This window comes from Ochotona curzoniae, unplaced genomic scaffold, assembly GCF_017591425.1.
Source record: "Ochotona curzoniae isolate NIBS_2020 unplaced genomic scaffold, NIBS_Ocur_1.0 contig_605, whole genome shotgun sequence".
Classification (NCBI taxonomy): Eukaryota; Metazoa; Chordata; class Mammalia; order Lagomorpha; family Ochotonidae; genus Ochotona; species Ochotona curzoniae.
In genome coordinates this window covers 943088-965000 of record NW_024466491.1, presented here as the reverse complement: position 1 = coordinate 965000, position 21913 = coordinate 943088, and the positions used below count along the sequence as shown (strand labels likewise).

Below are 21913 nucleotides of genomic sequence, written 5' to 3'. Positions count from 1 at the left end.
ACCAACTCCACAAAGGCCAGGCACAGGCCATGCTCCTGCATCTCTCTTCTCAGATCAGACAGAAACGCCACACCCTCCTGGTGATCCGAGACAACCAGCCCCACCCACGTCCAGCCGAAGTGCAGCATCAGGGAGACCATGGCGAGGGCCAGAGAAGTGTCCTTTGGGGCCATCTGATAGACGGAGGGAAACTGGCTGCTGTCACTCAGAAGAGGATCCAAAGGGCCGAATGTGAGCTGGGGAGGGAAAACGGTACAACATGTGAGTGACAGCCCTGCTGGAAGACACCACCTGTCATTACCAGGTGTTGTGGTACCCGGAGTGGGATGAAGCTGAGATTTCAGTTTTCAGCTTCTGTCTGCCCAAGACATTTCTGGGTTATCGTCCTTAAGAAACATTTGTCAGAGAAGCCCCCTAGCTCCTTCTCAGTTGGGCTCTGTGCTGCCTGCGAGGATCCTGGGGATCCTGCACGCTCCTGCTCAGAGCACCCACTGTGCCCGCGGTGTATACCCCATCCCATGCCACCCAGTGTTCTGAAAAATTCATCAAAAGGAAATGTTATTTGTTCTCTCCCCTTCGCAGGCACCCTCACCTGTGGGATTCTGTACAGTTCCAGCAGCATCCCCATCTGGACTAAAAATCCGGTCTCTGCTAGCACCGCCACAGCCTTGGCCCCTCTCCTGCACGTGTAGTTAGGGATGCCTCCGTCCAGCCCCGTCAGCCACGCGAGTGGATTCTTCAGTAACTTTTCATTGCTGAGCATGACATTGTAGAGATCAAATCCTAGAGTGAGGTTGGGCAGCAGGTGGGGGTTCCTGTTGATCTCCTCGACAGCAAACATCAGAGCCAGCATGTGCTGGAAGTTCTTGGGCTGAAAGCTGCACACAGGACAGAAGGGCTAAGATGGAGGAGAGGCCCGCCCCGATCGTCATCACATTCTTGGGAACAAAACACCCAGGTGATGGTCATCGCGGCCACCCTGATGGTCACCATGGCCATCCTGATGGTCATCACGACCGCTTCTGGGACTTCGGGACTCCAGGGGCTGCCCCAGTCATGGTCACACACTAGTCTCTGTGGAAGATCAGTTGATGTCATGGGAGGCGGTTTGGCTGTCAGGAGCTCATTCTTGTGGGTCTCCTTGCATTGGGACTAATTGTTCGCTTGACAATGCGAACAAGAAGGGTCCATGCTGCATCCTTCTAGATGCTGAGCACACAGCGTGAGGACCGCCCCTCTCCACAGCACACAGCCAAGTTGGTGGAACCTTGCACAATTCTGCAAAATAGATCTCTGTGGCTTGGCTATGCATGAATATCCCCGCCACTGGGGATTCCACTGGTGAAGGAGGTGAATGAGTGGAAAGGCCGGTCACACCTGGGACAGCTTGTGTAAGGATGCAGCGATACATAAACCAAACTGCTTCCTCGCAGGGGCAAGAGACTTCACAATGGATTATGTGCTTTTCACCTGGGAACGCATGGGGTTGGCACCGTCGTGTTTCCGGATAACCCTCTGCGTGCTACATAGAAATCCTAGCTGGGTGCTGGTTTATGTCCTGGATGAGACCCTTTTAATCCTGCTCCCTGTTTTGCCCTGGAAACCAGCAGTGGTTTTTTTGACTCAAGCCCTTGCGACCCTGTACCCACTTGGGAAATAAATAAGAAGCCCGTGGCTCCCAGCTTGGCATCAGATTAGCCCTGGGTATTGTGGCCATCTGGGGAGGAATTCATCTCTCGCTCTCTCTCTCTCTCCTCTCCTTTATAAATTTTGTCTTTCAAAGAAAACAAACAAAATAACCATAAGACAATCAGGAGAAATAGGAAGCAGTTTGTCGGTGGCTACCTTCCCTTCCACGTGGGGGGCGCTGAGCCCCTGACTCCACACAGACCCGCAGAACCTGGAATCAGAGGGCCGGTGCCTGCATCCTTACTATTTCAGACCTCCAACATAAACTGCGAAGGCAAGGTTCCAGGAAATAGATCCGAATATACAGGAATCCAGCCAAGTGCAGAATACAGCCACACCATGAGAATTTGATGTGTATCTGCCTGTATGACCGTATGCATTGGCCCTGAGTCTACTTTCCACACAATAACGGAGGAATTGGTACTTCTGCCTTGAAAATAAACACTTCTACTTTTCTGTTAGCTAGACCAATAGCCCAAAGCGGACGCGGGAAACTGAGAATTCCCACAGGACTGCATGTACAGACACATCTCATTTATCTTAGCTGTTAGAAAAATGCCATCAAAACCTAGGGTGTTCCTAGTTCAGATCCCACACACAACAGAGCCCGAGCCACATTGGGCATTGGTTAATCGGTGGAGGAGTGTGCAGGGCAGCCCGTGACTGCCGGCCAGGAAGGACACCTTCCCAGAGCACGTTGTGAGGAGACTCAGTGTCCCTGTGCCCGAGATGACCCTGTGTCAGGGAGAATTCTGCTGTCCACCCTGAGTGCACATGGCCTGGGGAGGGGGTTTCAGGAGGTGGTGCAGTGTTCAGCACCCACTCTACCCCATGAAGGAAGGTCCCCCGCGTTCCTCCCTCCATAAACACAGCTTGGTGTTTTGGCTGGCAGAGGTGGAGGTCCACCTGCAGTGGACAGGTCTCCTGCGGCCAGAAACACATCGGCTGCTCCCTCAGACTGTCAAACCGTCCTCTTGGGGAAAGATTGCCCAAGCCGTGCCGCTGTGAAAGGTGAGGGTCACGGCCATTTCTTACTCATTCGACTCATTGTTCCTGAGTGTGTTGGGTTCTCCGTGGCTCTGAGTTCACTCACAACCGTGCACCCATTGTTTCCCAGGGCAAAGAGATGGCAGGGGCTGTGAGCACACCAGCCAGCACCAACATCCCCAACTCCCAGGTCTGCTCCCAGCCAGCACCTGAGCAAACAGCTTTTGTTCCCCAGTCAAGGTAACCCCAAGTGAGTTCTTCAGTATGTAGCGCTGAGTAGAAACGTGGTGCATCCTGCGTGGAGGAGCTGGGTGATTAAGGGCATGTGGTGCCAAGGCAGAGCTGGGAAAGCCCTGGGCTGAGGTCCTTGGAGTGCAGCGGCCAGGAAGCTGTCCCTCCTGGACCACGCAGAACTGTTTACTCAACACCTCAGAGACATGGACCAAGGGGCACTGTGTTCATGAGACCCCAGCTGAGGTCACCACACATCGGAGCAGGAGGCTAGGCATAGCCCACGCAGGCACACCTAGTGCGTTGATCTCACCACCTGCAGGGACCTGACAGTTAACCACCGGGACCTCCGAGGGGAAAAAAAAGGGGGGGGGGAACTCAATGGATGCTTACCTTCGGAAATGGAGGCGGTCTTCATGCTGGGTGGGGAGCTTGGATATGGAGTATAAACAGACGGGCAAGAAAGCAGTAAGCAGCACGTCTCCGTCCTTGGAATCACGGCGGTCGTTGACATCAAAGCAGTCGAGGTCTTGCAGCCGGCACACAGCGCAGGGAAGCTGCAGGATGAGAAGGAGCAACAGCAGAGGAAGCATCTGGGATTTTGTGCAGCAAAGTGCCAAGAGGCAGGACCGGGGAACAGGCAGGGGCAGGCAGGGGCAGGCAGGTGCATGCGTACAGCCTGTGTGTGTGAGAGAGCGTGTGTGGGGGGGGCCACTCTAATACTCTTGCAGCTGACGGCTCACAGACTCCCTGGAGGAATGCATAGCCCTCCTGGCCCTGGAGCCGTGCGGGTGAGGGCTCCTGTCCAGGTGGAAAACACGAGTTTGAAAACATGTTTTTTGCGCGTCCTTCTCATCAGCCCCAGGTGCCATCTTGTCATCCAACTCCACGGGTAGCAATACCCAGGGAGGCGTCCCCCTGAGATGTGGGCCAGAGAGCTTGTCAAGGAACCACTTGAATCGCCCGGTGGCCATGAACGGAGTGGGGTTAGATCATGCAGCCACATTCTCGCTTGAAATTCCCCCTAAGGCCAGAGGAAGAGGAGGAGACAACTGCACAATTTTACCTGGTGCAAAAATTGCTCATGAATCCTGCATGCAGAATTACCCACATACATCTCATTTCCAGTTACCATACAAGCACAAGTCACATTTATTTGGTTTATTTCTTATTGGGAAGGCAAATTTACAAAAAGAAGATATTTTCCCCAAGATGCTCCAACAAAGGGATACGTTGAAAAGGGTCACGCCCATGCAGGTATCTGAGAGAATTCTAGAATGCTGGGTATATTTTTCACATCTTAATATTGAAAGCTGGACAGCTTTAAGCAGAATATTTTTCTCCTTGTGTGTCCTCTGTGGAAATCTGCTATCCTGGGCCCGGCAGCGTGGCTTGCGGCTAAAGTCCTCAGCCTTGAACGTGCCGGGATCCCATAGGGGCGCCGGTTCTAATCCTGGCTGCTCCACTTCCCATCCAGCTCCCTGCTTGTGGCCTGGGAAAGCAGTCAAGGATGAAAGCCCAATGCTTTGGGTTCCTGCATCTGAGTGGGAGACCCAGAAGAAGTTCCTGGCTCCTGGCTTCGGATCGGCATAGCATCGGCCGTTGCACTCACTTGGGGAGTGAATCATCGGATGGAAGATCTTCCTCTCTGTCTCTCCTCCTCTCTGTAGATCTGACTTTGCAATAAAAATAAATAACTGCTTAAATAAAAAAAGAAAAATCAACACGAGCTTGGAGCCAAATCCTACCCAATGCCTGCCAGCTGTGTGGGAACGCTGGCATTCCAAACCCAGCAGCAAGGGCAAAGCCAGCCAGGGAAGGGCCATCAGGGACCCTTAAACCCTAACCATCCAGGGCCACTTCCTTCCTCCCACTTCACCCCTGAGTCTCGAGCGCCATCTGCTGGCCTCTGTTTGCAACTGAGGAATCTTCTCAGACCAGAGCCTAAGGTAGAGCCAGCAGCGGGAGTGTGGACCCCCTGCTGGACAGCCACTGCCCCTGGAGAGCCTGAGCTGGGATGGGGGCAGACCAGACCACGCAGGGCTACAACACCTGTGTGCCTCATGTGAGCTGGATCAGGGAAAAGCCAGGCTGGGCTGACTGTTCCTACTGGTACAAGCATAAATTAGAGTGGGTGAGGGTTGGTTGGGCTTTGTGCCAGCATCAGCGGGCAGAGGCTGGCACTGGGGGCTAATTCTGTCAAGTTAAACTGCAGAACCAGCTGGAGAGTGCATAATCCGGGAGTGGGAGAGGCCTGGTAGGGAAACAGTGGGCACCTCCCTCTTGGGTTACCACTCCCACTGGAGGGCATGAAAACCAGGACTGGGGCAGGGTGGCTGGACAGAAAGGCACCCACCAGCATGTGCGTGAGCTGGATAGTGGGCCTGGTTGGGTTGAACTAGGCTTCAATGCCCATTGACACGTATGAGAGCTCAATGGGATGTGGGACAGACTGGACTAGACTGCTGCACATACTGGCAAGCACGGGAACCAGGGCAGGGCGCGGGCATGGTGGGGGTTATGGGGAGTCGCCCCAACCAGGCTGCAGCTCCCACTGGTTTGCGTGAGGGCTGAGTGTGTGCTGGGCAGAATCAGGCTGGACTGCAACACACCCATGGGTTCGTGTGGAAGACAGGGCTGGAAACAGAACTGACCCAGCACTTGCAACAACCAGCTGATCGGGGCGAGGGACTGTGCCAGGCCCTGTGCTGGCATGCACACTCAAGAATCTGGTCTGGGATCACCTCAGAGTTTCTTTGGGGATCCCTCCAACTGAACTGCTGGACTCAGAACCCCAACCATGCAGAGAAGTGCAGGTTCCATGGTCTGACCATGGAGTGCAAGTGCCAGAGCCGAGCCTCCTCAAGAGGCTCAGACGGAGCAGTGGACAGCATAGCCAGGTGCCCATGGAGGATAGGGCAGCCCATCGGAACCTGCAGAGGGCACCTGGCACCACAACAGAGGACAGAATAAATCAATCAACTACCCAGCCATGTGTTGGCAGTGAAAATCTGGGCGAACGGAGACTCTAAGGTGGACCATGTCAGCCAGTGGATTCTGCGGCAACTTCATCGTGCTTGGAATGGCGAGGCTGGCAGCAATTCAGAACTGTTGAACTATCGAAACCACTCGAGCAGGACCCTCGGAGCATGCCCCACGTCGGGGACCTGGGATGGGTGGGAGGCTGGGTGGGGCTTCTCCCTTTATCTCCCCCTTTGCCCCAGATACAGAAAATAGTAATAATACGGAAACAATGGTCTTACCCACTTTCCTGTAACCCTTGACCCTTTGTGCCCTGATCAACTATGCAAAGATTGTCAAAATAAAGTAATTTAAAAAAAAAAAAAAAAAACAACCACTGCAAAGGAGGACTTCCTTTCCTTGGGACTGGGGCCGTGGCACAGCCCGTGAAACCACTGCTTCCACAAGCCAGCCTGCCATGCTGGCGTGCCTGCTCCAGTCCAGCCGCTCCACTTCGGATCCGGCTCCCTGCTACTGCACCCGGGGAAGGCAGCAAGAGGAGGGTGCAGGTGCTTGGTTCCCTGCCAATCATGTGGGCCGTAAGGGTGGAGAGTTCCTGGATCGTCCTTCGCCCCCATCTCAGCCCATTTGGGGGGGAAGGAACCAGTGAATGGAAAATTCTGCTTTTTGAGAAAAGCAAAACTTGGCACATCTTCAGCGAGGCACCAGCGGGGAGGTGGGGGGGGTAGTTGCAGGTAGGTCTGCAGGGGTGGGGGGTACCCTGCAATCCTTCTTGTCTGGTCCCAGGCAGACCTTGACCGGAGATGGGTTTAGGAAAATTTCCAGGAGGTGAGCCCGCTGCTGACTTTGCCCCACACTGGCCCTCCAGACAGGAAGCCCCTGTCTTCCGAGAAGAAAGGAGGTGAGAGAGGAGAGACGCGAGAGGCTGGGGGATGCAACAGACAGGCGGCTGCTGCGTGCACTGGCCAGCAAGGACCTTCCTGCGAAGGCACGGCTGGAGAGGGGGTGTGGGAGAGGGGTAGGCAGTGTGGCCCAGTGGGTTAGGCCACTGTCTGACCGGCAAGCATCTTCCAGAGCAGCAGCTATTCCAGGCCTTGTTGCTCCACTTCCGGTCCTATTCACTGTTAATGCAACTAAGAACGAGCTTGGTGATGGCCCTGGTCCTTGGGTCCCTGTCACACTCGTGGGAGACCGGACCGAGTTCCAGGACCCTGGCTTTGGCTAACGCTGAGCATACGTTGGAGGCTTCGTGCCGGGATCCCACATGAGCACCGGTTCTAATCCCGGCTGCTCCACTTCCCATCCAGCTCCCTGCCTGAGGCCTGGGAAAGCAGTGGAGGACGGCCCAAAGCCTTGGGACCCTGCACCCGCGTGTGGGAGACCCGGAAGAGGCTCCTGGCTTTGGATCGGCATAGCAATGGCCGTTGTACTCACTTGGGGAGTGAATCATCGGACGGAAGATCTTCCTCTCTGTCTCTCCTCCTCTCTGCATATCTGACTTTGTAATAAAAATAAATCTTTAAAAAAGAAATCAGAAAATGTGCACTAGCTAGGCCGGGGTGGCCTTGCCACGTCACGCACGCTCTCCCCCTAAAAGATGCCACAACCAGCCACATGGCGATCTGCCTCTGGGGACTGCTCCTTTAATGACATCGGCGGCGGGCGGGCGGCAGCAAAGGAGCAAAGGGGAGGGTCCGACTCCTGCAGGGCGCAGAGCTCAGGTCTACGATGAGGCCTGCCCGTGGGCCCAGGCGTCCTCCTTCCACCGGACCAAGGCCACAAAGGTCCGGATCTCCATGGGCTGCAGCGTGATGGCGGCCGGGTCCAACGCGGCCACTGTGGGGTTGGGGACGGGGCCTTGGGGAGGGACGAGAGAGGACCAGGCGTGAGGGGGTGCCGTCTTCCTCACCCCTGGGCCTGAACACACAGTGCAAGCACCCACAGACGCATCCCCAGGATTCACTCTCAGATATCCGCACGTCTCCCTAAGCCCAAGCATCACCCTCAGGTATCCCCGAACCGCTAGACAGCAAAACCCAAGCGCATGGAAACCTAGGAGTCTCCAGCCTGTGGCGAGTTTGCCCAACCCACTTTGCGCTCAGAGCTGCCAGCCGGGATCCGCTCGGGACCCTCCTCCTGCATCTTTGCCCACTCCCACGCTGCCCCAGCTGCCAGTCACTGGGCAGGAGCCTGACCCCTCTCTCAAGCTCGGGTCCCCACCCGTATCTGGGATCCACTTGAGCCTGGAGGCGCTGTCTCGGGGCTGGTTGGCCGCCAGCGTGGTCTCCTGCAGGTGGGCGATGGTGAAGGTGGTGAACATTTCCTGCAGGGACGCGGGATGCGACCAGGTCAGCGGGGGGGTGGGCAAACAAGGCTTTCCCCATCTCTCTCTTTCCTTCTCCCAGCCCTTTGCCCACTTCTTCCCTCCTTACCTGCAGATTTAAAGTCACCGGGGCGCTCAAGTTGCGGCCTGAGTCCTCCCCGAGGGCGAACTGGTGCTCCAAGCGGATGAGCAACCTGTCCGGGCCCCAGCGGGCCAGGGTGAGCAGGTGCACAGAGGGCGGGAGTTCCTTGCGCAGCCCTGAGAACTGCAGGAGGCAGCGGGGCTGCGTCTGAGATGCGGGGGGGTCCCAGACTCAACCAAGCCAAGGTGCAAAAAAAAAAAAAAAACCCAGCGTGGAACTGATGTGGCTGGAACTTAGGGAAGGGCTAAAGAGACTCGCTCTACAATCCCCCACTTGAGGTCCTCCAGCCGGCTTGGACCCTCCGCCGGCTCCATTCCCAATCTGCCCGCGGCGGCCCCTCACCTCGGTGAGCTGAGCCGCTCCGGGGTGGTAGGGGACGCCCCCACCGGGGGCCAACACCAGCTGCGGTGCCAGGATCTCCTTCTCCGCCTGCAGCCGGTGCCCCGCGGCCGCCTCGTCCACCGCATCCAGCAGCACGAGATGGCGACCTCGCACCCTGGACCCCGAGCCCTCCTCCAGCAGCGCCTCCCCGACTCCACGGCTGTCGTCATGTAGTAGCTTGCGGTGCACCTGCGGGAGCGTGGCAGGCAGACGGTGAGAGCGCAGCGCGTGGCCCTGCCCGCCATCCCACAGCATGGGTCCTGAGGGAGGACCCCCCCAGCTTGGCTGCAGACCCCCTGATGCACACACACACGCACGCACCATGAGCTCCAGCGACCCGTCCTGCAGGCTGCTGCCCCCCTGAGAGCGGTCGGTCAGCACCGTCAGCTGCTTCTCCCCATCCTAGGGGAGCCGGGGTGGGAGAGCGTGAGGGGCCGAGGGGGGCACACCTTGACCATGAGGCGTGCTCCCGTACTGTACCAGCGTGGGTTAGGGGAGGGTACCGTGATGTAAATGCGGCTGCTGACTGGATAATAGTTCCCGGCCACGGGCTCCGTCTGGTTCAAGTTCCACGTGGGCCGATAGTTCCGCCTGGGCACGGAGGACACTTGGTCATCCTTGGGGACCAGCGGGCACACTCTTCCTTCCCCACCCACAGAGTCACACCGTCACCCGATGCCCTTCCCCTGCCCCCCTGGGGGACCCCAGCACCTCCCGGTCTGTTCCCTCGGGTACCCTGACGCCCCTCTCACCTCCTCGTCAGGATCTCCCGGCCGTTGCTGTCCGTGTAGAAGTAACCCTTGGTGTCCAGCGGCGTGTCAAAACGACTGATAACCTCTTTCCCCCAGTTGTCACTGCACCCAGTGGGACAGCGAGCGTGTGAGCCCCCGTCTCAGCTCTGCTGGTCCCAGCAGGGATGCCTCCAGCCTCATTCGGGGGGCATCTCGGTGCCAGCTGTGCCTCCTCCTCCTGTGCCCTGTGGCCCTGCCACTCACACGGGAGACCCAGCCCCGGGGTTCCTAGTTCCCAACCCTCACCTGGCCAGTTCGCTGGACACACTGGGAGAGTGAACTAACACAGAGGGTCGTGTCTCACTCTCTTGGAAGGAACCACTGCAAGGAAGCTGTCAGTCTCTCTAGCTCCATTTTTTTTTCTTTGCTTTTGTGTAATGATTTATATGTATTTGAAAGAGAGAGTTAGAGAGAAAGATTTCCTATCAGCTGATTCACTCTCCAAACGGCCACAAAGGCTGGAGCTAGATGAGGCTGGAGCTAGGAGCCAGGAGATTCTTCCGGGTCTCCCACATGGGTACAGGGTCCAAGCACTTGGGCCGTCCTCCACTGCTTTCCCAGCTGCATGGGCGGGGAGCTGAATGGGAAGTGGAGTAGCCGGGACTCGAACCAGCCGCCGTATGAGAGGCAGACGGCAGCCTTAACCCCCATGCCCCCTAGTCCAATTCCAAAATAGGAATATTTTAAAATAAATCTCTTTGAATCCGTGTTGGCCCCTGGCACCAGTCCCAGCCCATGTACTCACCCGGTGGGGATGGGCCCCACTGTCCACTCCAGCTCCAAGTGCCGCTGTCCCGGGTACAGACGCACCACCTGGGAACACCAGGCTGAGAATTTCTGGTGTACTTCCTGTACCAAGGCCGACTGCAGACACACAGGGCAGAGGAGAGAGGGCAGGGGTGAGCCCGCCTCGGGCAGAGCTGAGTCAGGCAGGTGCACACCAGCCATGAGCCCTGCGGAGCCCGCCAACAGTGTCAACTCCACTAAACGCACAGGAAAAAGCACCCATCACCAGCACCTGCCCGGATGCCCACACTCTCCTCCGTCACTGCCATGGAATTCTTGAAAGCAGAACACAGGGACCAGGGTGACTGTTACTCAGCCAATCCTCCACCCGCAGGCACTGGCATTCCATGTGGGCGCCGGTTCTAATCCTGGCGGCTCCACTTCCCCTCCAGCTCCCAGCTTGTGGCCTGGGAAAGCAGTGGAGGACGGCCCAGAGCCTTGGGACCCTGCACCCGCGTGGGAGACCCGGAAGAGGCTCCTGCCTTCCAACTTTGGCCTGGGCCAGCTGTGACCAAGGTAGCCATCTGCAGAGTGAACCAGCAGGTGGAAGATGTCCCTGTCTCTTTCTTGGTCTAACTCTGTCTTTAAATAAATACATCTTTAGGCGGAAAAAAAAAAAATCCTCCATGTTGTATAGACACAATTAATGTGGGTAATCAGTTATAATAATCCAAACCAGCTCCTGCCTCGATGACCTGGACAGGAAGCCCTGGGCCTCGAGAGGAACAGCAGCCAACATCCGGCTCCAGGAGCCACGCGGAGGCAGGTCCTGCCACTGTCGGCCCTCCCTCCAGGAGGGGACACGGAGGACAGGCCGGGAACGGCCCATTCCCACCAGACACCTACACTAAACGGCCCACTCCCAGTGTCCCCTGCACCTGTCACGGGCAGTGTGGGAGTCCGTGTGCTGGGCTCATCCAGCCCTGGCTTAAGGTCATGCTAAGGCCCACGGCAGGGGCGAATGCTAAGGCCCACGGCAGGGGTGAATGCTAACGCCCAAGGCAGGGGTGAATGCTAAGGCCCACGGCAGGGGTGAATGCTAAGGCCCACGCAGGGGTGAATGCTAAGGTCCACGGCAGGGGCGAATGTTAACGCACACGGCAGGGGTGAATGCTAAGGCCCACGGCAGGGGTGAATGCTAAGGCCCACGCAGGGGTGAATGCTAAGGCCCACGGCAGGGCGAATGTAAGCACGGCAGGTGAATGCTAAGGCCCACGGTAGGGGTGAATGTTAAGGCCCACGCAGGAGTGAATGCTAAGGCCCACGGCAGGGGTGAATGCTAAGGCCCACGCAGGGGTGAATACCTTCGAAGGCAGCCATGGACATCTTCCACAGAGCCCCTTAGATCGCACAGCTGCATTCTCTCCTCTCTCCACCTCACCCCTGCCTCTGCACACCCGCACTCCGCGTCCCCAACGCCCACTCCTCGGCATTCCTGACCCCGGACCTTCAGCAGGCGGGTCTGAGCCCAGCGGCTCACAGGCAGCGGCTTCAGCTCAGAGGTTCTAAAGATATAGGCCCCCGACGCCTGACTGCTGCTCTTGTCGCCCGTGCTGGCGTTATACCTGCGGGGACAGGAGAGAGTCGGGGAAGGGGCTCCAGCTGCACGAACTGCCACCCCCAGCCTGGCGATCCCTCCTCACCAGAAGAAAGACTGGCTCACGGGCAGCACGAGTTTCTGCTCTATGTTCTCAATCTGCATCAGCAGTCCTGTCTCAGGGTTGAAAGTGGCCCGGATGTGCTGTGCAGAAACGGGGGACACACGTGACGGACCCCAGCCTCAACGCACGGCAGCCCCATCCCTCCCGGTGCTCAGAACCCTCCTCCTCTCAGCCCTGCTCCTCCCACTCGACCCCACTGGGGCACCCCCGGCAGCTCTGCCTTCCTCCCACTCGACCCCACTGGGGCGCCCCGGCAGCTCTGCCTTCCTCATCCATGGCCCCCCCCAGGAGTCACGCACCCCCCCCCCTCCAGGACCCCACTTCTATGTTCCCACACTGGGTGCCCACCACAGCCTAAGGACACATGGGACAGCCCAACTCCAATGACACTCCCAGCCGCTTCAGCCCAGAGGCGGCTTGGGCATCTGACACATGGATGCTGCTCTCAGCACCACGTGCTCATCGCTGTTAGAATCTAAAGACAGGGCCCAGCATGGTAGCCTAGTGGCTAACGTCCTTGCCTTGCAAGCACCAAGATCCCATGTGGGTACCAATTCATGTCCCGGCTGCTCCACTTCCCATCCAGCTCCCTGCTTGTGGCCTGGGAAAGCAGTGGAGGACGGCCCAAAGCCTTGGGACCCTGCACCCGCGTGGGAGACCCGGAAGAAGCTCCTGGCTTTGGATCAGCTCAGCTCCAGCTATTGTGGCCATTCGGGGAATGAACCAACGGCCAGAAGATTTTTCTCTCTCTTTATCCCTGTAAATCTAACTTTCAATAAAAAATAAGATCTTCTCCATGATGAAGTACACTTCTCAACACGTTGATGGAGCTGGCTCTCACAGTCTTTTCTTGTTCATCAGGACAGTCTTTCTGCAGCCATATCCTGCCTGTAATTCCAGAATCTTCCTCTTGGTCACCAAGGCCCAGTCAGCTTGGCCTGTTCCCTCCTCCTTGTAGGTCGCCCATGGCAGGTTCCCTGGGCTTCCTTGAACCCAGAACAGGTTGCTCTGCCTACCCACAATCCCCTTCTCCCAAGGAAGCTAAGGGCTCCCTCTTTCAGGTCTTCCTTCACCTTCTGCCTCATCAGGAACGCACTCCCTGCTGGCTACACACCTGCCTGGCCCTGCAGACGCCCGCATCCCACAGGAGAGCACCTCGGTCCAACTCCTGGCTCTGCCCCCTGACTTAGCTCTCCTTCAAGGCACAGCCCGGGAGGCAGCAGTGACGGACCAAAGGGTTGGGCCTTGCCAGCCACATGGGAGACCCAGATGGAGTTTCCAGCTCTGATCGCCAACCTGGGTCCAGCTAACGCATTTGTCTGGGAGTGAACCAGGCGACGTGGGCTCTCTCTCCTGTCTTCCCCTCCCTTACGCTCTCTCTGCCTTTGAAACATTCTTTAAGAACGCACACACGTGGGCCCGGCACGACAGCGCGGTGGTTAAAGAACACACACACACGCACAAACCGGCAGAGCTCTACGTGACGTCAGCTTTAACATCAAGGGTCAGCTTTGATCACCTGGGTCCTCACGCCAGGCCCGGGAGAGAACAATGAACTTCAGATAAAGGTCATCTCTCAAGGTCACACCATCAGGGCACGGAGGGGACCTCAAGCCAGGAACAGCCAGCCTGAAGCCCACGCTACCCACCAGGACGCCTCCGTTAGTCACCGGAGCAGGACAAAGGATCAAAACGGGGTCTCACCTCATTTTGGATGACCAAGGCCACTGATGCGGTCTTCTTGGGGATGGGCTGGGGGGTACGGGCCTGGGGGTTCCGGGAGGACACTCGGGCTACTGAATAGGTGCTGAAGCCCAAGGCTGGCACGGAGGCTGAGAACAGCAGCTCTGGTCTGGGCGTGTCTCCAACTGCTTGGGGGAGCTGCAGCACCTGGGGCGAGGAAGAAGGGAAACTGAGTCCAGAGGCCATGAGCGCACACACACACACACACACACACACACACACACACACACACTAAGCATTACAAGCATTACAGGCTTTCCACGCATCACACACAGGCACCAAACACAAGGAGGGGCGGGTGTCCTGGGGGTGGGGAGGGAAAATCTGGGTACAGAGGGAGAAGGGGTGGGACCACGCAAACCCAGGATACAGAGGAGATCCACGGGGTGGGCAAATTGGGAGTGTGGCGAGACACGGGTGGGAGGAGGAAGGGATGGGAGAGATATGGGAGGCAAAGGAGGGAAGGGAAGGATTGTAGGGGAGGCGTCCGGGGTGCAAGGGCTCTCCACAGACAGGACACAGTGCCCAGGAAGGGATGGTGCAAGGGGACACTCATGCGCCAAGGGCTTGGTGCTACGGGCGGGAACAGGACAACATCCCCAGGGACACAAGGCGACCAGGAGGAGGGAGAGGGGTGCCCGTGGGTGTCCGAGGGGGAAGGAGTCACTTAAGGGACTCACATCGCTGGGCACAGTGTCACCCTTGGGGTCCTTCACGAGGAAAGAGCCTTCACTGACCGGCAGCCGCACCATGCGATCCACCTTCCGGCCGAGGGGGTTATAAATGGTGACCTGGAACTGGGACACGGACATCAGGGATGGCATGGGGCACGACGGGGCTTCTCTGCAGACTCACCTGTCACCCTTCGTTCAGTCATCAACCCCCAGGACCAGCGCCCTCAGCGTGCACTGCTCTCTCTCCCTCCCTGGCCCGACTGCACCCCACAAAATCTCATTCTACAAAAACAGCCTGAAATAATCACCCCAGCACCCTGTCCACCCTGCCCCTACTCCCCATCAGCTAAGACCTCCTTCTCTTGGCCACCTCCCAAGAGGTATCAGGGGTCACCTCCACCCCCACCCGGTTCCAGCCGCGGTCCTTCCTCCCTCCCAGCCCAGCAGGCTCACGCGTGTGGAGTTCTGGCTGAGCGCACACACGCTGATGTTGAGGTCTGGGCACATGGAGAAGGCCTCCTTGGAGCCGCTGAGCCGTGCCAAGGCATTGCTCAGGAGAACCTGGCAGGGCAACACCAATGGGTGGCTTTAGTGTGAGCGCCTGCTTGGGCATTCTGCCCAGAGACCTACACTTGACCATCCTCTGCCCCACCTGCCTGCTCCCCTCCATGCACTCGCCCAGTACCTAGGTCCCCAGATGCTTATTCATTCCTCTCCATCAGCCCTTTTGGGGCCACCTTCACTGCCCTCCTTTCCCAGGCTTGGGGCATGCCCCTTCCAGGCCCCTCCCTTTCCCTGTCCACACATGGCGCCCCCCAAAGCCATGACTGGACTTAGCATCTTTGTCAGTTCCCTCCCCCATGGAATTTCCCCACTCCTGGTCCTCCTGCACTGCCTCACGGGCCCTGGCTCCATCATCCTCCGGTTCCCACCCCCACCTCCTCCTAACCCTGACCCTCCACTCCCGGGCTCTGGCCGCAGTTTACCCTACCCATCCTGTGTCCCAGCCCTGGCTCCACACCCTGTCACCTGCCCGAAACCGGTCCCGCCCCACATGCCTGGCACGGTCCTGTTCCTGCGGCCAGCTGGCGTGCGTAGTCCTCCGCCACATGCTGCCGAGAGGTGCCGGTGATGGCATCATGGTGCTGCAGCACGGCCACCGCCTCATCTGTGGGCACCCGGGGTATCAGCAGGGGTCTCCTGGGGACTGTGAGCCCCGACCGATGACCCAAAGAAAGGCACCCCCCCCCCGAGGACCAGTCGGCTTCTACCTCCATTCGCGTTTCACCCCCATCTCCTCTCAGGCCGACACCTACCGAGGGGTGCACTGTCTCCCAGGCCGTAGGGTCCCACGTTGGCTGCTGGGCCTGCCAGCGCCTCCAGCTGTTTGCACACCTGGGGAACAGGGGTGTGTTGGAGCACCTGTCCTGCTGGGCCGCCCAGTTGTAACCACCAGACACACACACACACACACACACACACACACACACACACACACACACACACACACACACACTGGGGTCCCATCCACCTGCAGGAAGTTGTAGCTGACACGCTCGTAGCGCTTGAGGGCCGGCCGGCTGGAGAAGTAGCCGGTCCAGAACTGGTGGGGGCCGTCGGCATACGGGAAGAAGTCGTCTTCTTTCACCAACCTGCAGGGGGCGTGAGGGTTGGATCCCAGGACCACAGGGCATCCCAGCCCCCTTCCCAGTTCCCCCCAGGGTCCCCGGGTACCAGGTGAGGTTGGCCTTGTTGAGTTCCCACAGGTAACAAGCAGGGGTGGAGTAGAGCACGTGGACGCGGCTGCCCTTCGCCTGCTGCTGGGGACGGGGAGCGGGTGAGCCCAGGGTACTCACAGCTGGGCACATCTGGAAGCCCACACGGCGCCCACGGGTGGGGGCGTCCAGTGGGGCTCACGTGCTCATCCCCTCCCGGGTACACACCAGTGGTCACGGCTGAGGAAGAATCTTGGCCACCATGGACCACCATCATCCATGAAAGAACGGGCGACCGCAATGGCTTAGAAGCTAAATCAACCACGTGCAAGCACCAGGATCCCACCTGGGCGCCAGTTCAAGTCCTGGCTGCTCCACTTCCCATCCAGCTCCCTGCCTGTGGCCTGGGAAAGCAGTGGAGGACGGCCCAAAGCCTTGGGACCCTGCACCCGCGTGGGAGACCCGGAAGAAGCTCCCAGCTCCTGGCTTTGGATCAGCTCAGCTCCAGCCATTGTGGCCACTTGGGGAGTGAACCATCAGACGGGAAGATCTTCCTCTCTGTCTCTCCTCCTCCTCTCTGTATATCTGCCTTTCCAATAAAAATAAATGCATCTTAAAAAGAAAAATAACGCTGGAAGTTGGAGACAAAAGAGATGACCACAAACAAGTGATTCTAGCAGCCGTGTCACCGAGGCGCCGGGTGGCTGGTGTGGAAGACAAAGGAAGGGGACGCAGATGGCACCCAGAGCTGGCAGAGGCAAAGGGCACAGGCTGTCTCCCGAGCCTCCCGTGGCGCACAGCCCTGCCGGGGCCTCATTCCAGAACAAGCCCTTGCCACACCGTTGACCTGCAGAGTCATCGGGCTTTTGCCATAAGCCGCTCGGGTCGCGGTCGCTGGCTGCTGCGTCCAGGACCCCCCCCCATCCCGGGCACACAAGGATACACGCATGGGCACAGGAACCCCAGAGGGTGGGCTCACTGACCTCTGCATTAACCAGTCGGATGAGCTTGTCAAGGTTCTTGAACCACATGTTGGCATTCTCGTACTGGAAGTCTGAGCCCATGGTCATCACGGTGTGGCTGGTGCGGTAATACCGGTGCTGGGGGGGCAAGAAGGGCACACTCAGGCCACCTTGTCCTGGCACTTGTGGTTCTCTGGGAAGAGGGCTGCAAGGCGAGGACTGGAGCTGCCAGGCTACCATGCTGGGCCCATTGCAGCATTAAAAAAGAAAAAAGAAAAAAATTTAGGGCCCAGTGGGATGGTTCAGTGGTAAAAATCCTTGCAAGTGCCAGCATCCCATATGGGCACTGGTTCGTGTCCACACTCCCCAGCCAGCTCGTGTTTATACATGGCCTGGGAAAGCAGTAGAGGATGGTCCAAAGCCTTGGGACCCTGCACCCATATGGGAGACTTGAAACATGTTCCTAGCTCCTAGCTTAGAATCAACTCGGCTCTGGCCACTGCACCCGTTTGGGGAGTAAACCTGTGAATCGAAGATCTTTCTGTTTCTCCTTCTCTCCTGCCTTTCCAACAACAACAACAACAACAAAAGGCTTTGAAAAGTTAAATGAAGATTAATAAAAATATTTAGGGGCCTACACTGTGGCATAACAAATGGGTACAGAAAGTGAAGCCATTGTCTCCAGCGCCAGTATCCCGGTTGGAAGCCAGTTCAAGTCCTGGATATTCCACTTTCCATCCAGCTCCCCTGCTAAAGCCCTGGAAAAGCTACATGGGGTGACCCAAGTCCTTGGGGTCCGACACCCACATGTGGGAGATCCAGATGAAGCTGCTGGCTCCTGGCTTCTACATGGCGCAACCCTGGCTGTTGCGGCTATCTGAGGAGTAAACCACGAGGTGGAAACTCGTCTCTCTCACTGTAATTCTGCATTTCAAGGAAGTCGATTATGATGATAAATATACATTCTGAGTTCTTTTTACACATTGAAGACCCCGAGACAAAGGACTATGCTAGATCATAAAGCAGGAACACACACACGGTGCCAACGCCCACCACAGCACCTGTCCCCAAGGGCTAAGAGAAGGTGCCAGAGGCAAGATCAGGGAAGGTTCTGTCTATCGTCCGGTGTCAGGACACTGGGTTACCTGGGCATTAGCCAGGCTCAGGAAGTAATGGACCAATTCCTTGGCGTTGTATTCGGGGCTCTGGGGGTCCTCCACAATGGGTTTGTCGGCGCACAGCACGTCCCAGCACAAATCCTTGGGTGGGTTGTAATTGTTGGGCAGCACACCTGCGGGTCACACGAGGCACCCCATGGGCTCTGAGCTGCTCAGGGCTCACCCCCGCCAGGCCCCTTGCTCACGTTCGGAGATGCCAATCGCAGAGCATTCACTCTGGCCCAGAACCCACCCCACACACACACACACACCCCTCCGTGAGCCGGGAGACCCTCCGCTCAGCCCACAGCCTCACCAGTGAAGAGGTCGGTGGTCGGGGGCTTCAGGCTGGCACTGCCCCGCCACAGCAGCTCCATCTCCTGATGCTTCAGACGCTCCGCTTTATCTTGGTAGTCGATACGCCCCAAGAAGAAGCCGTCAAAACCCATCTGTGGATCGGGGACGGGCAGGGAGGGGAAAGGCTACCGTGAAGGAGGACCCAGCCCCCCCTATCACGCAGCCCCTCTCGGCTCCGGGGAGGCCGGGAAGAGCCCAGGTGGGGAGAGGCAGTGAGAGCAAGGTCCCCTCCAAGCTCGGGGAAGGGTCAGAGAGTAGCAGGTGACGGCAGGGCACAGAGGGGAATCCAAAGCTAAAAACCATCACCGCCACTCTGGCAAGGCCAAGGCCAAAAGGAAGTGCGAGGTTTCCTAGGGCCTGGACTCAGCACACGGAGCCAATTGTAAACCAACCGGGGCCTCTACCTCCCGCTCAACTGGGGAGACGTAAGAGTCCCCAGGTCATGGGTGGGACCAGAGTCCTAGGAAGGGGGTTCTGGGAGGAGGTGGGCCAGCACTGTGGCATGGCAGGGGAAGCCGCCACCCACCACACCAGCATCCCATAGGGGCACCAGTTCAAGTACCGGCTGCTCCACTTCCCATCCAGCTCCCTGCTTGTGGCCTGGGAAAGCAGTGGAGGACGGCCCAAAGCCTTGGGACCCTGCACCTGTGCGGGAGACCCGGAAGAGGCTCCAGGCTCCTCCTGGCTTCAGCTAGGCGCCTAGTCTCGGCTATGGTGGGCAGCTGCAAAGTAAGACAGTGGAGGACAGACTATCTCCATCACTCTCCCACTCTAGTTTCTCTCCCTCAAACCCTGCCTTTCAAGAAAAAAAAAAAGGATTAAAAAAACTCTGTCTTGGTTGGGATGGGGTGTGCTCACGGCCAGCCAACAGGGGGGGCAGTTCATCAGATCAACTCCTGGTCCTAGCGAGGTGATTTGGAAAGGTGGAAGGTGAAAGAGGGGGCGGTCAAGACAAGCGCAGGAGTGGGTTCCAAATAGGTCCACAGGGCACCTGAGCAAACAGGGACGCCTGCTCCCTGGAGTGGCCAAAGGGGTCGATGTGCCAGGCCACACGGGGGCGCCCGTCGTCCCCAAACGTGTCCTGCAGGAAGCGCAGCCCCAGGGTCATCTGGTCCACGATGGCACCATAGTGGGCAGCCGCCTCGTCGTTCATCACCCAGCCACCGTTGGCAAACTCCAAGCGCCCTGTGCAGGAAGGGACAGGCTCAGGGTCAAGGGCTGGGTGTGGGGCCAGGGCGAGAGGGGGCTGGGAGCGAGAGCGGTGCTTCTCCACTCAGTTCTGCAAGGAGAAATTGTTCAGCCCCAGGCCCTTGTGTCCAGCAGGAGAGCTGCCCCGAGGAGCGCCCTGTACACGTGGGCACACAGGCGTGCCCAGATCAGCCCGTGCACACAGGAGCAGCTGAAGCGTGAACAGTTTGCACACAGCGTGAGGACTCTTGAGGCCAGGGTTACAGGAGGACAAGCAGAATTGCCCTTCCTCTTTCCACGTCCTGGAGGGGGAGGGGACAGCCTCACCCTGGTGCACCAGCTCCCGCACGGCTTGCTGCGTGGCGTTGGTCTGCCGGTGCCACCAGCGGGAGAAGAAGGCCATCTCCACGTAGACGAACCTGCGGCTGGGCTCTGCCTGCAGGCCGGAGATCACCGAGTCCAGGATGTACTCCACCCCAGCGTGCTGGACGCCATTGTAAACTGCGGACACAGGGGTCAGGGGTCTCGGGTACTCAGGGAGCCCATGCTGGCAGCACCCCCTCCCACCCATCCACCCACCCTGACGTCCAGGGCACGCAAGGAAGCCGTCTCACGCTCCACGTACCCCCGTAGTAGTACTGGTCCACTGTCTTGAGCCAGCCCACATCATCGTGCGTGTGCGACACCAGGTGGACGTTCAGCATGTCCGGCTTCACCTCGGGGCAGGTCTGCACACGGACCCCCAAACACACACACACACACACACACACACACACACACACACATCCCTGTCAGTGAGCCCAGAGTGAAGGGGAGGACTGGGGTGGGGTTGAGCACAGCACACACACACACACACACACACACACACACACACGGTGACTGATGCTGGGCTGGGGTGAGGGTGCGGGGCCATCCCAGGCAGACACACACACACACACACACACACGCACACACACACGGTGACTGATGCTGGGCTGGGGTGAGGGTGCTGGGGCCGTCCCAGGCAGGACACAGGCACACACACACACACACACACACACGCACGCACACACGGTGACTGACGCTGGGCTGGGGTGAGGGTGCCGGGGCCCGTCCCAGGCAGGACACACACACACACACACACACACGCACACACACATGCACACACACACACGCACACAGAGCGGTGCTCACCCACACTGCCCGTACCCCACACACCCACGGGACAGCTCTCACTCAGCCCTGGGGAAGTCACCCCAGCAGGAGACGTGAGCTCTGCCAGCCTTGCACACAGCTGCCCTTCCAGGCTGAGGCCAGGGAACCCCAAGTGTTCAGATCAGGGTCCTGGGGGCACCCAGAGGGGAAGTTGTCTTGCACAAGGTGGCCCCACAGGAAGTGGGGGGGGACACCGGTCTGGGGGTCCACAGTCCCTGCTGCCCCTGCTCAGCTCCCCACCCCCATACACAGCTCTCACAGGGCTTTGCAAAGTTGAGATCGGACGTCCCGGGCGACCCCAGGCGGCAGATCCCGGGCTCCCTGACAGGCAAGCAGGCTCGAGCAGCAGCCCCTCGGGCAGCCCCGGGTTCGCAGCCGACCCCCGGCCCCTTTCCTCAGACTCTCCCCGGGACTCCACCGCCGCCGCCGCCTTTCGCTTTCAAAGGCCGGCAGGGAGCCCGTCTCTCACCTCATAGCCGGAGGCCCGAGTCCCCGGCGCCGCCACCAACAGCAGGAACAGGAAGGGCAGCGGGTGGGCGCCCCGGACCATCCGGATCCGCATGGCAGCAGCGGCCATGGCCGAGGACCCCGCCGCCCGCCGCCCCAGGAGGCCCGGGTTCCGCCCGGCTGAGGCGACGCCCCGCCCCCGGGCAGGCTGGGCCAATCGGCGTCGTCGGAAGGCGGGGCTCTGCGGGGAGGGGCGGAGCCATTCCGGCCCCGGGACGGCTGGGCCAATCGGCGTCGCCGGAAGGCGGGACTCCGAGGGAGGGGGGCCTAGGGTGCTGGGTGCAGGACACTGACCCCGGAGGGACTGAGTCCACGGGGCCCCAGGCCTGAGGTGTCCCCACTGGGTGCTGGGTGTCCCCTCGCCTCTGCAGGGCACTGACCCCGGAGGGACCGAGTCCACGGGGCCCGAGGCCTCGGGCGTCCCCACCGGGTGCTGGGTGTCC

The 21913-nt window shown here is 58.9% G+C and overlaps 2 protein-coding genes across 3 annotated transcripts in view; both read right to left on the bottom strand.

The window, feature by feature from the left end:
* LOC121162945 (vomeronasal type-2 receptor 116-like) overlaps nucleotides 1-4160 on the bottom strand; it is a 9996-nt gene extending 5836 nt beyond the window's left edge. The window contains exons 1-4 of the mRNA XM_040990168.1: nucleotides 4140-4160; nucleotides 3301-3464; nucleotides 593-878; nucleotides 1-236 (exon numbers count right to left, since the gene is read on the bottom strand). The exon at nucleotides 1-236 is cut by the window's left edge and continues 595 nt beyond it. Of these exons, the coding sequence (XP_040846102.1) occupies nucleotides 1-236; nucleotides 593-878; nucleotides 3301-3464; nucleotides 4140-4160 (707 nt within the window). The remainder of the gene's footprint in view (nucleotides 237-592; nucleotides 879-3300; nucleotides 3465-4139) is intronic.
* A 3352-nt stretch (nucleotides 4161-7512) lies between these two features.
* MAN2B1 (mannosidase alpha class 2B member 1) lies at nucleotides 7513-21578 on the bottom strand. Of its 2 annotated transcripts, none has more exons than XM_040990418.1 (24): nucleotides 21433-21578; nucleotides 20395-20497; nucleotides 20097-20270; nucleotides 19573-19766; nucleotides 18541-18673; nucleotides 18213-18358; nucleotides 17089-17205; nucleotides 16125-16204; nucleotides 15922-16042; nucleotides 15707-15785; nucleotides 15449-15558; nucleotides 14844-14951; nucleotides 14397-14513; nucleotides 13678-13863; nucleotides 11956-12053; nucleotides 11760-11877; nucleotides 10272-10390; nucleotides 9488-9589; nucleotides 9239-9326; nucleotides 9057-9137; nucleotides 8697-8924; nucleotides 8322-8477; nucleotides 8110-8212; nucleotides 7513-7746 (listed from the first exon to the last, which is right to left on the bottom strand). In XM_040990418.1, the coding sequence occupies exons 1-24, from the start codon at nucleotides 21538-21540 to the stop codon at nucleotides 7613-7615; spliced, it is 3003 nt and encodes a 1000-aa protein (XP_040846352.1). In that variant the 5' UTR covers nucleotides 21541-21578; the 3' UTR covers nucleotides 7513-7612. The 2 variants fall into 2 exon arrangements, with proteins under 2 accessions (XP_040846352.1, XP_040846351.1); XM_040990417.1 differs by having other exon boundaries at nucleotides 16125-16207; nucleotides 21433-21577.
* Nucleotides 21579-21913: the final 335 nt, after the last annotated feature.